General features: G+C 42.2%; 1 protein-coding gene across 4 annotated transcripts in view; it reads left to right on the top strand.

The window, feature by feature from the left end:
* The window catches only part of LOC144783965 (aurora kinase B-A-like), a 69,894-nt gene that overhangs the window by 955 nt on the left and 55,132 nt on the right, over positions 1–13,807 (top strand). For 3 of the 4 annotated variants that reach the window (XM_078662690.1, XM_078662692.1, XM_078662691.1), the window contains exons 3-6: positions 1,979–2,138; positions 8,163–8,226; positions 8,708–8,899; positions 12,004–12,142. In XM_078662690.1, coding sequence (XP_078518816.1) covers positions 1,979–2,138; positions 8,163–8,226; positions 8,708–8,899; positions 12,004–12,142 — 555 coding nt within the window. The remainder of the gene's footprint in view (positions 1–1,978; positions 2,139–8,162; positions 8,227–8,707; positions 8,900–12,003; positions 12,143–13,807) is intronic. The other variant, XM_078662693.1, reaches the window with a different exon arrangement.

The raw sequence follows: 13,807 nt of genomic DNA, 5'->3' as shown, positions 1-13,807 counted from the left end.
GTCGGAAGTTTGTAGGGGGGGCGAGTTTTGGAGAATATTTGAGTCCTTCCACTTAGACACCTACTCCCAGCCAGGATCTACACGACAAACGATGTTAGTGATGGCCCACTACAGGGTTGCATATTGCCTCTCATTCTTTCACTATCCAAATTAAGGCCCCAATTTGAAAACCTCTGCCTTACAGGTAGTAGGCTTGTAATGTTAACAACAGTGAGTGACAATAAAGACTGTGAGGCATTTGTTTTCAAAGTACAATATAATAACAATTCAGGAGACTTGGCTTACAGATGCACCACACCTTGAAGGATATGCTTGTTATTCTTGTCCTGCAACTTTGTCACTAAGGAAGCGAGCTATGGGTGGTTTAGTCATATGGATCAGTCTGAGCTTCCAGGTAGAGGTGACACTGATCAAAACTGCTTAGCCTTTCTTTCTTGGCATGAATACTTTGTATTTCCCAGACCGCACTGTTTATTTGACTTGACTTTTGTAATAATTGTAGTAGTCTGTGCCCATTTCACTGAATTATTTAGCTTTATTGCTAAATTGCAACCCTCTGGTGCTAATAAGCATTCACAAAACCACTATGTTTTGTGCAGTGATTTTAGTGCTAAGCTTCATGGCTGTCCACGGGACCCAGGTGTAAAGGGACTGCTGCTATTTGGACTCCAGGGGACCAAACTTATTAATTGTTTAGCCGCTAATGGGTTGGTTAATTCTTCTTGAAGTATTTGGAGGGGGTTTATATAGTTTTACCCTTGTATAGAGGGGCTGGGAGAGCTTCAGTTATCGAATTTTTTAATTTCTGACTTTGTATCTTAGTTCATTAAAGGAGATATTGTATTTGCAGATTAGGGGATGACCATACACTGTGTGCCTTTGCTACATTGCCGATTTAATAGATATCAGTGTAGCGCTAATTTAGTTTCTATCACCCAGTGCTCTACGGATGGCTTAGGATCAGCCTGGCGGTTCAGTAACCCAATTGAAAAATTAACTACTCTGGTTACATCCCATTTAGGTATCTTTTTAGACTGCTTGTCTGATGGTGACCATGGGATGAAGATGCAGTACTGTAACAGCCTGGCATATATAATTAGGATGTCTGTTGAAACCAATTTCTATACACAATGAGAACTCTGTGGTTGGATGGGTCTTTCTCCAGTGCCAACCGCAGGCTCAGAAAATCATGGAGTGCCCATCACAGTGTAGCTTCTGAGATCCGATAGGTGAAACAAGAATAGAAAGTTGCTCTCTTAAGTAGGATGAAGGAACTTTATAAAAAGGGATGGGGAATTATTGGAAAGTGCAGCATCCAGGAAGGATAGCGAGCATTTTTGGGCTCTTCTGAAATGGATAAGAACTAGGACTTCCTCCCCAACCCTCTGTTCAATAGTATTTCTGGGACAGATTGAGTGTCCCATTTTTACTTCTATTTATTATATCGAGGGAGACCAAACCTTGTCTGCCCATATACATTCAAAATTGTATTGTACTAATGCTGAGAAACTCTGCTAATTTACAATTCTTAAGTACGCCTGAAGTGTTTTTTTTTTTTTTCTCTGAAATGGTATATCCAGTTAAGAAAAGGAACGATAGATTAGGGTGTATAATTAATGTTAATTTGTACTTGGCGATTAATTATCATATGTTATGAATTTTTGTGTTTTTCTAATGCATCGTTTTTTGTGTGTTCTCAGTGGTGATGTATTCATGTTTTTATTGTCACTGTTGTACAATGTTTTTAATGATATTGGTATTTGTGTATTTATCTTTAATGATCACTATAGATCGAATAAAGATTGTTGAATTGCAATGTTATCAGTGAGTTTTCCGGTGGCATGGTTTGCAAGTGTGGACATCTGGCGGATAATTCTTTCTAAGGGTGACAAATCTTATGAAAATGAATCTCTTAAGCAGAGATTTTGTTGTTGTCACAAAGTACATTTATTATTTGTACTCTATTTTTTTCTGATAGATCCTGGCATCCTGCACTCCCCTGGGACACTCGGGCCCCCAGCGCGTCCTTCGCAAGGAGCCTTTCGTCTCTGTGTTCTCAACTCCCTCTGAGTCCATCCTGGCTCAGAGAGCAATGGCCAGTGCAAGCAGAGTTGTAACCACAGGAAGTCAGATTTCTGGTGAGGAATCCCTATGCATATCTATTTCTTTGTTCTGATTTTTGTATAATATGGATTTACTCCTTCTAATTTCTGAGACGTCTGTGATGTGTTTTTGCAGTAACCGTGATTTGTTCTACAATAGGGACAATATGTATGTATGGTACTACGAAAACCACAAAATAAGTGTTTTTTTTTTACGGTATCTCTTTTCAAAGTACTGTTTAAGTAATATGCTGCATTTTGGGATGCTTCTGGAGTGCAGGCTGCCTAATATGTTCTTTTGGATTCATAGTTAAGAACATTTGGAGCCTGTACTGGTTTTACTTGTTCACTGGTTATATATTTCTATTTAAGTGGCCAGACCGTGGGCTCTTCTTTCAGCTCTGGTGATTATTCTATCAAAATATTATTTTTACTGTCAGAGAAGGATGCAAGTTGTGATTTCGTTTGGTGGATAACATAAGAGGACTGGACTTGAAGAATGGCGATTGAGCCCCAGAAAAAGGCATTGCATTCTATGTATCACAACTATATGTATTTACAAAGGAACCTGATTTAGGAGGTGTATTTGAAATGAAAGCTTTGTGCAGGGTTGAATCTCATGTAAGTTTGGGAAGCGGTGGTCGATGAAGGTCTTCGCAGTACCTTCAGTTCTTGCCATTCTCTAGTCCTCTTCACATTGGTGTTGAGCTGGTGAAGACATTTGCATGGGCATTTACAGTTATATGGAAACATCAACTTGGTTTGCAAAGGCCATCTTACAATGTGTGGCAGTAAAGGAAATGTACTATGGTAATGTTAAGACATGCAGGGGGTGTTTGTACATCTAAACGGTACATCGTTGCAAGCTTTAACAAACATAGCCTGTTTGGACGTTTGTCAATTATTAGTGTTGACAGTTTTTGTGCAATTAACTTTGACCAATATGCTGCAATTTCATCTAAGCCCTGTTGCTGGTGAATTGGAGCCATGCACTGAATTCTGAGAGCTGCTGGTAAAGAAAGGGAGAGGGTAAATGGTTGATGCTCATGGTCTGCTCTGATAGCGCAAGATGAGTGCAACTGCTTCTGGCCTCGTATCGATGGGCGGAGTACTCTGTCGCTTTTGCACCAGCTGGGACACAGTGTTTTCTCAGACACGTCATTTCTTAAGTTTTCAGATGAGACACAATAACGACAATTTGGATCTCTGCAAGCCCAAGACCCATAACGAGCATTGACCAAGCCCATAGGTCTCGCCTATACAGGAGCTATTGGCTTTTTGCCAATATGTTTTAGCAATGTTGTACACCAGAGTGGCTGCTATTCAGCATGCTAGTATGGTAAAGTGGAGTGGAGTGTCGTAGAGTGGCATAGAGTAGCACAGAGTTGCATACAGTTAAGTTGAGTGGAGTGTCGTAGTAGTGTACAGTGTTGTGGAATGTGATTGAGGGAGGAGAGTGGAAGGGCGTAGAGTTGACTGGAGCACAGTGTTGGGGTGGCATAGTATGCAGTGGAGTAGAGGGTCTTAGATCGCGTAGAGTAGTGTGGCATCGAGGGGGTTACGTAGAGCATCGCGCAGTGGAGTAGTGTCATAAAATATCAGAGTGGAATAGAGTTAAGGGAGCAGAGTTTAATGGAGTAGAGCATAGTTGAGTGAAGTGGCGTAAAGTACAGAGGTGCAGAGTAGATTGTCGTAGAGCACAGTGGAGTTGCACAGTGGAGTTGCATCATGAAGTATGTGTGGGAGGGAGGTGTGCAGTGTTAAGGGGTGCAGAGCACAGTTGCATAGTGGGACAGCGTTGATTGCAGTGGAGTAGTGTATTGTTTCAGAGTGAAGTGGCATGGAGAAGTAGTGCGGGATCGAGTGGTATAGAGTAGTGGCATAGAGCGCATTGATGAGTGCAGTGTTGTGGGGTAGGGTGCAGTGGTGCATTTGGAGGGGGTGGAGTACATTTGCATGGAGTGGTGTAGAGTGCAGTGGTGCATAGAGTAGTGTGAAGTAGAGTGCATTGGTGTGGTGTAGAGTAGAGGCTAAGTGCAGTGATGCAGTCTGAAGTATGCACTTGCTTACAGTTTTCCTGATAAAAGTATACAATGCACAAACAATAGTGTAGAAATGTGCTCCCCCAATGTATTTATTTGATCGTCAGCTCAGTTCATTCAGACATTTATATTTTTTTGGCTAGAAAAAAATATATCTGTACAGCCATCTTCAAGCAGAACCCCACTGGCCAGCATGATTGTCACATAAATCCTCTCACTTTGAAATCGGAGAAATACAAATAAACACCAAGCTTCCTGGAAGACACAGCCTAGGTGGTTGGAAGCAGTTTGTCTCCTGGGGGCTGTGGAGTTGGAAGCCAAATAAACGTGTCCCCTTCAATTTCTACTTGTTTATACTACAGTTGATTGTTCTGGATTCCCTTAATTTCTGTATTCCCTTACTTTCAGTGTTATCGCAGCTCCTCTTCCAGCCAGAGCCATCAGATTGATTGCAGACTCTCTGGACCAATTGCTCAATTATTAAATTGTATTGTTTTGTAATTGCGTTTATATAGCAATTATGACCCCTGACGAGGTGTCAAAGTGCTTTTTCAGCAAGTTGCTCCTACTCCAGAACCCATAAAGGATTAGTGGTGAATTAGTATAGTGGAATATAGAAATTAATTTGAGTAGTGGATATTATTCAGTTTTTTGGATTTAGAAGGATAGCTGAGGGATAGAAGAGGGGGAAAAAGGTTTGCATTTTATATAGTGCTTGCTACCCCTGATGAGTGGTTGAAGCACTTTGTTTGTGAGTGGAAGTTGTAAGGTAAAGGGGGTGGTGATGTGTTTGTGAGTAGAGTTTGTTGTGTGTAAGAAGGGATGAAGTAAAGTTAAGAGTTTGTCTTAGACTTGTTTGCTTCATTAGGTAATGTGTGATCTAGTGGAGTGCAAGTGTTAGAAGGTTGTGTTATTGTGGTAGAAAGAAGAGGATGGCGTTGGTAGGAAGGATGATGGAAGGTTGAGTATAGGTTTGTTAGTGACAAAAAGGGGTCTGTTAGGAGTAAGAGTGGGGCATGTGTGTTTGGATGGGATATAGTTAAATATGGTGTGGATTTGGGTTGTGCTAGTGGTGACTGGATTGGTTAGTGGTATAGGATTGAGTTGTATACTGTGTGTAGGTAATGGTGGAAATGTGTGTTAGTTGGGATAGAAGGGTGTATAGGTGTTGTTTAGTAGTGGGTGCTGAGACATTGAACTGCGAATAGGGTTAGTTTATAGTTAATGAGTGGAGTACATTTAGTCCGTGTTAATCTGGTTGTGGGATGGGATAGGGTGGGTGCTGGTGTATGTACATTTGGGCAGCATTTCTGGCCCTAATCCTGACCAGTCTTGAACATTCACTTGTCCTCTCCGCCCTTAGCCCTGACGCCCGGGCTGAGGCGCCCTAACCCCTGGCCTTAAATAGCCCTAGTAATTAGTTGGCCCCTTCACTAGTGGGGACGCCTTCAGCCAGTGAGGACCCTAACCAATCACAACACTAGCCCTAAGCCCAATAGGAGACCAAGCACTTACAACCAATCACAGCCCTAGTCAAAGCACCCAATCTGGTCCTAAGCCCTATGTCCAATAGAAAGCCCAACCCTAGTCCCAGCAGCCAATCATACAGGAAACCCTAAACCCTACGTCCAATAAAAAACCTAGCGCTTGCCCCAGCCTCGAATCCAAAGCTCAGCCCCAGGAACCAAGGCTTAACCTATCCACCAATCAAATCACTAGCCCCAAGCCCTACATCAATTGAATAACTGACCCAGGAACCAATTAGTACCCTCCAATACCCAACCAATGAGACCACTAACCCTAATCCAATAGAAACGCCAGATGCAACCACCAAGTGGTGCACACATGTAGCATCTAATATCTATATAAGGGCCCTGCAACCTAAGGCACTGCTTACTGGCCACGGAGTTGAAAGCTGCTCCTCCATTCAGAATCTGCTAGAAGATAGATTGGCTCAATCCACAACATGGAATCCTGCAATTAAGGGCCTAACAAACTTTGCCCTCTAACAATACTGTTTGTACAAAACATTACTCACTCTACCGGCAAAAAAATGAACATATAATCCCTAAAACACAGCTAACAGCTGATTACTGCTATCTCGGAGCACTCTCTGATTCATAATATCCTTGTTAAGGGGGGAATGTGTGGGGGAAGATTCTGGTTTCACTCACATGCTAACACAAAATGGGAACTGGGGTCGATTGCTTAACACACCGGTTTGAGCAAGGGAGAAATTAGGAGGGGAAAACGGGTAGCCATGGGCAATGTGAAAAAATATATTTTGGATTGCAAATCCCCCAATTCAACAGGTAAAATGAAAATCACAGGCAAGTAAATCACACATTTCAAAGCCAAACGGGTGACAATTGATGCAATCACGGGCATGTAAAATCGTTTTAATTTCAAGGAAAGAGACTGCACTGTCTTCTTACCACCTCCTAGTCTTAGCTCACAGTAACCTTGGGCTCAGGGGCGCTGCAGTTTACAAAAAAATAAAAACCAGTCGATATTAGGAAGGCATTTCAGAAGCTTTTCTAGGGGCATTCCCCAAAAAATTACCGTTGATGCAAGCCTGAACCCGTACCTGGTGCCCCTGTTCCAGTCGACACTACTGCCATAACGCCGCACCGCCTCTGCAAAACCTTAGCAGGCCGCTTACATTAACAGAGCAAGCATTGGGTGTAGAAGCATTGAGATCTGTAACCTGCTGCATGTCCAATATGCCCAAGGCAGAATAGCTGCTCTTCTGCCTGGCCTTGCAAAGGGCCGCCACTGCTCCTCACACTTCCCATAGAAGGGGGCAGTTTTTGCGCTGCTCATCGTGTTATGTGGTTGAGGTTAGGTTTCTTGGTGATGTATGGTGCACCCATGTTAGAGGGAGCTATACTCAGTAGTCAAGTTGTGTATCTTGCATTCTTGACAAAAGCTTATAAAACAGATGAAGACCAACACGAATCTCAGGCTCTACAACCTGGTTTGGTCCTCTCCAAAAGAGAATTTCTCACTTTTTTCAAAGACCAGTCGATCAGTCTGATCACTTCCTGGTACCGTTTAGCCATGAAATGCACCTGCAGGAAAAGCAAAATCTTGTCTATCCCTAAAAGGAGATATTGAACTTTTTGGCAGTAAAGGCCCCTTAACACCCCACCGGATTTTTTCCCATCTTTAGAAGTAAATGTCATTATTTTGCAATTTGTGTATAACTGAACTGCTTCACGATTTAAATAAAAAATTATCCTAACGCTCTGAGGCGGATCCATCAGTTTTCACCTTTGTATCATGCGATTTTTCCATTTCTAATGCAGGTGTATTCACCCCGCTGTGTAAAACACAAATAGGTTTGTTGCATCATTATAGCTAAAAAGGCACAGCAAAATACGTTGTCAATAACATTTTTCAAACCCATGTCACAATTTCAATGAAGACATCTCGTGTACTGCCACTGAATACATGCTTCACAATTTAGAAGAGAGGAACTGTAAAGCAAGGTGCAAAAGGAGGGTGAGTAATAGAGAGAAGGCCAAAATTAAGTTTGCCAGAGGAAGGTTAAAGGACCTGGGCCAGCAAATGAGCTAATGGGCCACTGTGATGCACACAGTTTCGTAAAAATGGAGACGTATTAGTTGGGGTAAGACTATAATTCTTTCGGAGAAATTCAAAACACATTGGAAGAGTGACTGCACAGTTTGGCTGAAGGGTGTGAAAGGAACAGGTAGCTATTGCGGAAGCAAGGCCCTGGACTGAGAGAGCGCATATTCCCAAAATTAAACTGAAATCCGATATACACTTCATTTATATTCTTTGTCCAAATTTGGGGAAACAAATGAGGCTTTAAGAATGGTTCTGTTATTCTCCATGCTCCTGTGCAATTACCAGACAAGGTCCATGTCCTGATGTAGTCATTGAGCTTGTATGTCCCTAAAAATCTCACACAATGGATTTGTTTAATTATTTTTGAAGACTGCTCAAGGGCTTAATAGTTTTTTAATATGTATTTGTTTTCCTTTCCTGTTAGCAGTTCCAGGAAGAGTTCCAGTTGATCCCAGTTGCAACACTCTAGAGGCAGAGACTTTACCAAGGTACTCTTTTACAGAAGAGGGGGGACATGCTTGCAGATTTTAATGTAATTTTAAATGCTAAAGTCTTATTTCTTATGGGGCAGAGGAGGACTACAGTCGGGTTGCTGAGAAACTTGAGGAACTTAATCAGGTTCAAAATGTATTTCCCATTTAAGGGGCATGTAATGTAAAGGCACATTTATGTGAATGTTAACTTTACCTCTGATTTACGTATACAATTTCTAAATTATTGACGTACAGTTGCATGTGTAAGAAAAAAAAGTTGCGCAGTCCTGTATATTTTCTCTTCGAAAAGTGTAATCCTGCTGTGTATCGATATAAAAAAATCATGTTTGCGCAATGTCTGAGTCTCCTGTTATTCTCGTGTTAAACTAATGGCATCTTCCTTCAATGCATTCTATTACTGTTGCCATTTCGTTCATTTGTTAGAATCATCATTATGCTAATAAATTAAGTATGTATATGTATTTCTTTAAATCAGCAAAAAATTCAAAATAGAGGACTTTGACATTGGTCGCCCTCTTGGAAAGGGGAAGTTTGGGAATGTTTACCTGGCACGTCTTCGAGACAACCATTACATCCTGGCTCTAAAAGTGCTCTTCAAGTCTCAACTGGAAAAGGAGGGTGTGGAGCACCAGCTTCGGCGTGAGATAGAAATTCAGTCGCACCTCCGGTATGTTCCTTCATGTCTGTGCGTACAATTAAACTATGGAGTGGTTAACATATTTTTACATCACACACACTTAGGGAAAAAAACATGACTACTTATGGCATCTTCCCCTTTTGGCATATCTGGAAAGAAATGTGTAGATTTAAGTAGTGAGATGCTAGTATTGAAGCATGGGTCCATGTCCAAACAGACCACTTTATCAATAGCAAGCTTTACTGTTATCATTTGGATGGACAAAAGACTGCAATCAGTAGCAGGGAACCTGTTATTTCACCCATTATTTCTCAATAGTAAGACCTTTTTAGGTCTCGCATGTGCTGCGTAGCAGACCTTTAGTGATCAATTCTGTTTTTGGCTCCAAAAACGTGCATGCGTTGCATTGCTTTCAATGGCAACACGTGCCCGTTTGGCGATTCCCTTGTGGGAGCGAGCCTTAAAACCATGTGGTTTCTGCTAGCTGCCGCAAGGGAAATGGGTGCAGGCCCCCTCCTCTTTCCCCTCCCCCTGCTGCCAGCGCGAGGCGCGCGAGATTGTCTTTTTTGGATCCATTTTACATGGAAGCAACTAAAGGAAAGAAGTTGTGAACTGTTTCTTCAAGTCACGGTTTTCGGTAAGTAACCTCTAAAAAACACAGATTCCCCAGGAAAGCACAGATTTCATTTAGATGACGAAGAAGAGAAGGCATGCCCTCAACCATATGGTTTGCAGTGGTAACAATCTGAGCGTCATGGTCAGGACAGGACCAGCATCTGAAGCATCCAACTGTAGCTTGTACATTGCATGTGGTCTAGAAAAATATTAAAGCGGCACAAATAGACGCACAATGACACAATCTATGATGGACTGACGTCATTAGATCCACCTGCATCTCACAACGTCATTGCACAGTTATTATAATCTACTTCCAGCCACACATACTGCATTGTGTGCAGTACTGAATAGATAATATAGATAAATCCTATGAAACCTACAATCGGGTCCAAACTCTTGCTTCTATTATACCTTCTGCTTTTTGCATAACACAGCGCCTTTGACAGACCAGCAGCTGCTCTTAGTCGCGCTTTACAAGCCATAGATTGATAGCATTTTTCTTTTTCTTGACCTGGTGGCACAGAATAAGTGTCTGGGCTTGTGACTGCTGTGTGCAAGCAGGGATTGCAGAAAGATTTTTAGTGCTTCAAACAAAATAGCATGTTGCCATCTTGAGCGCTTCTTACACAAAAAAATGCTAATTTAAAGAACTTTTTGAGTAATTAGGAATGACCAGTCTATAACGTCCTACCTTGCCTTCTGGAAGCACTTGCCCTAATCATAATGTTTCCTAAAGGAGAGATCAGGAAACATGGTTTGGGGAGCGAAGGAGGGGTATTAGAGGAGAGGATGGGGGTTAGAGTAGAAGTCGGTGTTTCCGTACTGAGATTTCTCACCAACCCATGTTTGTGTATTTAGTGTCAGCTGCTGTAGCTTTTCCCAAAAATGAGGGTCATGAAGAGGGCGTGGTTTCGGACTAGCATCCTTTCAATATTCTCAAAAGTCCCTATAGAACAATATCCAATGTTAATCCTGTTAATGGATCTTCCTTTTGAAAAATACGTTATTTTGGGACACTCACAAGGTAGTTTCTCCGTGCCATTTCTTGGGATTACAAGGCAAACAATAGTAAAAAATTCCTTCAGTACCAGCTTGCAACAACTTCCCAGCACTCAGTTCTTTAATAAATTCTAAATCTGCTAAATAAAGACACAATTATGAGGCAGGAATAGCAAAGGCATTCAGATAATGCTCGGCTTGCTTTTGTGGACTGGCAGAGAAGTAAAAGGACTCTGACTCTTCCTTACTGCCCAGAGAAGAGACGGACAATGTCCTCTTCTTTTCTGTGCTGGCAGGTACTCCTTCACTCCCCCCCCCCCCCTATTATTCCCTTTCTTTCTGTCTTGCTCCTCACTTAATGAAAGCCATGACTTGAAGAAACGGTTCACAACCTCTCTTTCCATCTTTCATTTAGTTGCTTCCCTGAGAAATGGATCCAAAAAAGAAAAACACTCTTGCGGGAAATGCCCTTTTTCTGACAGAGAAATAAAAGCTTTAAATGTGAAAAATAAACACATAACTAAATAAAGCAAGCCAACGTGGTGGTCACAAAGTGGCCAGATTGGTTTTATTCACATCCAAACACATCAGCCTCACTTTACAGAGTTTGCAGTGAAGCGCTTCTTTTGTTTTCTCCTCTTTCTTTGAACAGCATTGTTGTCCCCAAGTGGAGAAGTGCACCATTCCTGGATGTATTGCAATACCTGGTTCATGGGTGGATTGGAAAACAAAATGTGTACCATGGCTCTGTTTATGGTTGTAAAGCAGGCATTGCAATATCAAGTGACGATTTTCCAAAATTCAAGATGCATCTGGTCTGAACAAGTAGGGTGAAAATACATCAACTCGGACTACTTTTTTACTTTCCATATCTACTGTTAAACCTTCTGCTGTAGCTATTGAGGGGCTTGCATAAGACGTGTGTTACCTGATTTTATAACTAATCAGTATTTAGATAAAAATGACACTTTAACAAGTTCTGCAAAAGATAACGGCATGCTGATAAAACCAAAGGTAGACAGGCTAACTTATTTAAACAAGCATTGGCATAGCCAATAGGTCTCACCTTTGGGACCTTATGAGAGTTAGCCATGCAACAGTTGATGTTGTTGCACTAAGGATATTGTGCTGCATAACTAAATACTTGTAGGTCCCAAAAGCGAGACCCATTGGCTATGCCAATGCTTGTTTTAATTGCCCTTGTTTGATTTTTTTAGCCTTCACCCATGCCAGTGCCTGTATCCTTAGATAGGTGTCCAACTCTACATCTCCCAAGTAGGAATAATCTGTCAAATGTCCTATTCATTCCCCCAATCCCTCCCATTGCGCACCATATTGAGCCAAGCCATTGAAATTAAATTGTGCAGTTTGCCGTGTGGTGTTCGTGACACAGTTCTCAAATATTCACTCTGCTGAAGTACTGCTGCATCAAAATGTGGATGGTGGTACTCTTGTTTATCAATATGAACACATTTTTCCTTCAAGCTGAATTAACATTCCGGAAACCTACTTTACAGACACCCAAACATCCTTCAGTTCTATAATTATTTCCATGACAAGAAACGAATCTACTTAATGCTGGAGTTTGCTGCCCGGGGTGAGCTGTACAAAGAGCTACAGAGGTGTGGCCGGTTTGATGAACAGAGAAGTGCCACAGTAAGTGTTATAAACTATTCCGCTTTACATGACAGCAAAGATTCATGACATTGGCTGGTGCAGCATTCCTTTTCTCCTTAGCCTATCTAGTTCCTGTATCTTTTTATTGGAATTTTGAAGTCTTGTTCATAGGTGGGCTCTCATTCGGTCCTTATTTGTGTCTAAATGAGTATATGAGTCTATTCTGCTTATACAAAGGTGGTTTTTGAGAGTGTGAATAGTCCTTTGGACACCTGTTTAGTATAGACTCCAATCCCCTCCAATCTCTGTATTGGTATTTTCAGTAATAAGAACAATACAAAATCAAGCACAGTTAAAAACCAAGGCATCACACACACCTGGACCCTTTAAACCAACCTCCCACTACAATCTTGACCCTTCCCCTTGCAGTATGATCTTCAGAATTACTGGATGGCTCCGCCCTGGCCCTCTGTTTGCAAATGACAACGGTGTCTGGGGCACCACAAATATTACCTCTATAGTCATCAGTGTCCCCAAATTTTAGACCCATTTTCAAGGGTAGCCTGACCTTCGTAGACCACCCTGTAGGATAGTATGCACCAGTCCATTTGTGTTTCCAACCTTCTAACTGGGGTACTTGACCCCATTCGTCCCCGCCAAACACACAACAGGGCAATATTCCCTTTTGCTATATAACCCAAACGTTAGCCATATACGTTCCATATGGAGCATGTCTGTTTTCTCCCAAATATCCAGGAGGTGCCATTTTGTTGGGGTGAGGAAGGATCCACTTTGTGCAGATAATCAATTACAGCCATGTTTTTTAACCTATCCCACATAGTGTGGTAAAAGGTACCCACTTGGCCACAACCCTATCTGCATTTGACACTTGTCCTACCCATTTTGAACAACAACATAGCCGCGGGTTAATACGAACAGTAAAGGATTTTCAAATGTACTAGGTGGAAACCTGAATGTATGTCCATTTCTTTAGGAGCAATTGTGTGCACTTGTAAGGACTTCGGGAGTGTTCTGCAGTATTTTCTTATGTCAGTGGCGTGGCTTGCGTGGTAGCAAATATTTGTCGAGGAGCCTGTCCTCTAGTGGTGAGGCCTCTGGTAGTACTGTTCCACTTGGCAGCGCCACCCACAGTGAATGTCTGACCTGCAGATGTTTCTTGCTAGGTGCTAAATGCTAATCTTGCTGTAAGTCTGTAAAGGGAACAGCAACATCTTGTTACCATTAGCCCACCATTCTGGAGATGCCAATGGGTCCCACTTATCAAAGCCAGGAAGGCATTCCAATGTTCCCAACACGGCTGTGTCCCAGAGGGGCATGTCCTGTGATCTAACCCCTCCAGACCAGGGTATGAATGGCTGTGTGCCAGATATCAACCACTATTACTGTCATAACCTTAAGTTTCAAAAACCTGGGAGATCCGTAGAGAGCCCTTAGATAACCTGTCCCTCATTGCAGCCCTAGCTTTGTCCCTTTGGTATGCTGGCTCATTGGGGCGGGGCGCAAAGAGACAGCTATTTTAGGGGTGGGGGGGGTATTGATAGTGGACGGTTGCACTGCCTAGTAGTACTTTTGGATGTCCAGCAAGGCCATTTCACCATCGTACCAACCCAGTGTCCATTTATGTTGCGCATTTTGCACTGGGCAACAGCAGCATTCTGATCTTCCTTTCTATGGCCTGAAAGT

The sequence above is a fragment of the Lissotriton helveticus genome, chromosome 10, assembly GCF_964261635.1.
Source record: "Lissotriton helveticus chromosome 10, aLisHel1.1, whole genome shotgun sequence".
Taxonomy (NCBI): Eukaryota; Metazoa; Chordata; class Amphibia; order Caudata; family Salamandridae; genus Lissotriton; species Lissotriton helveticus.
Note: the sequence above shows the minus strand (reverse complement) of the source record. Positions and strands in the feature narration are given on the sequence as shown.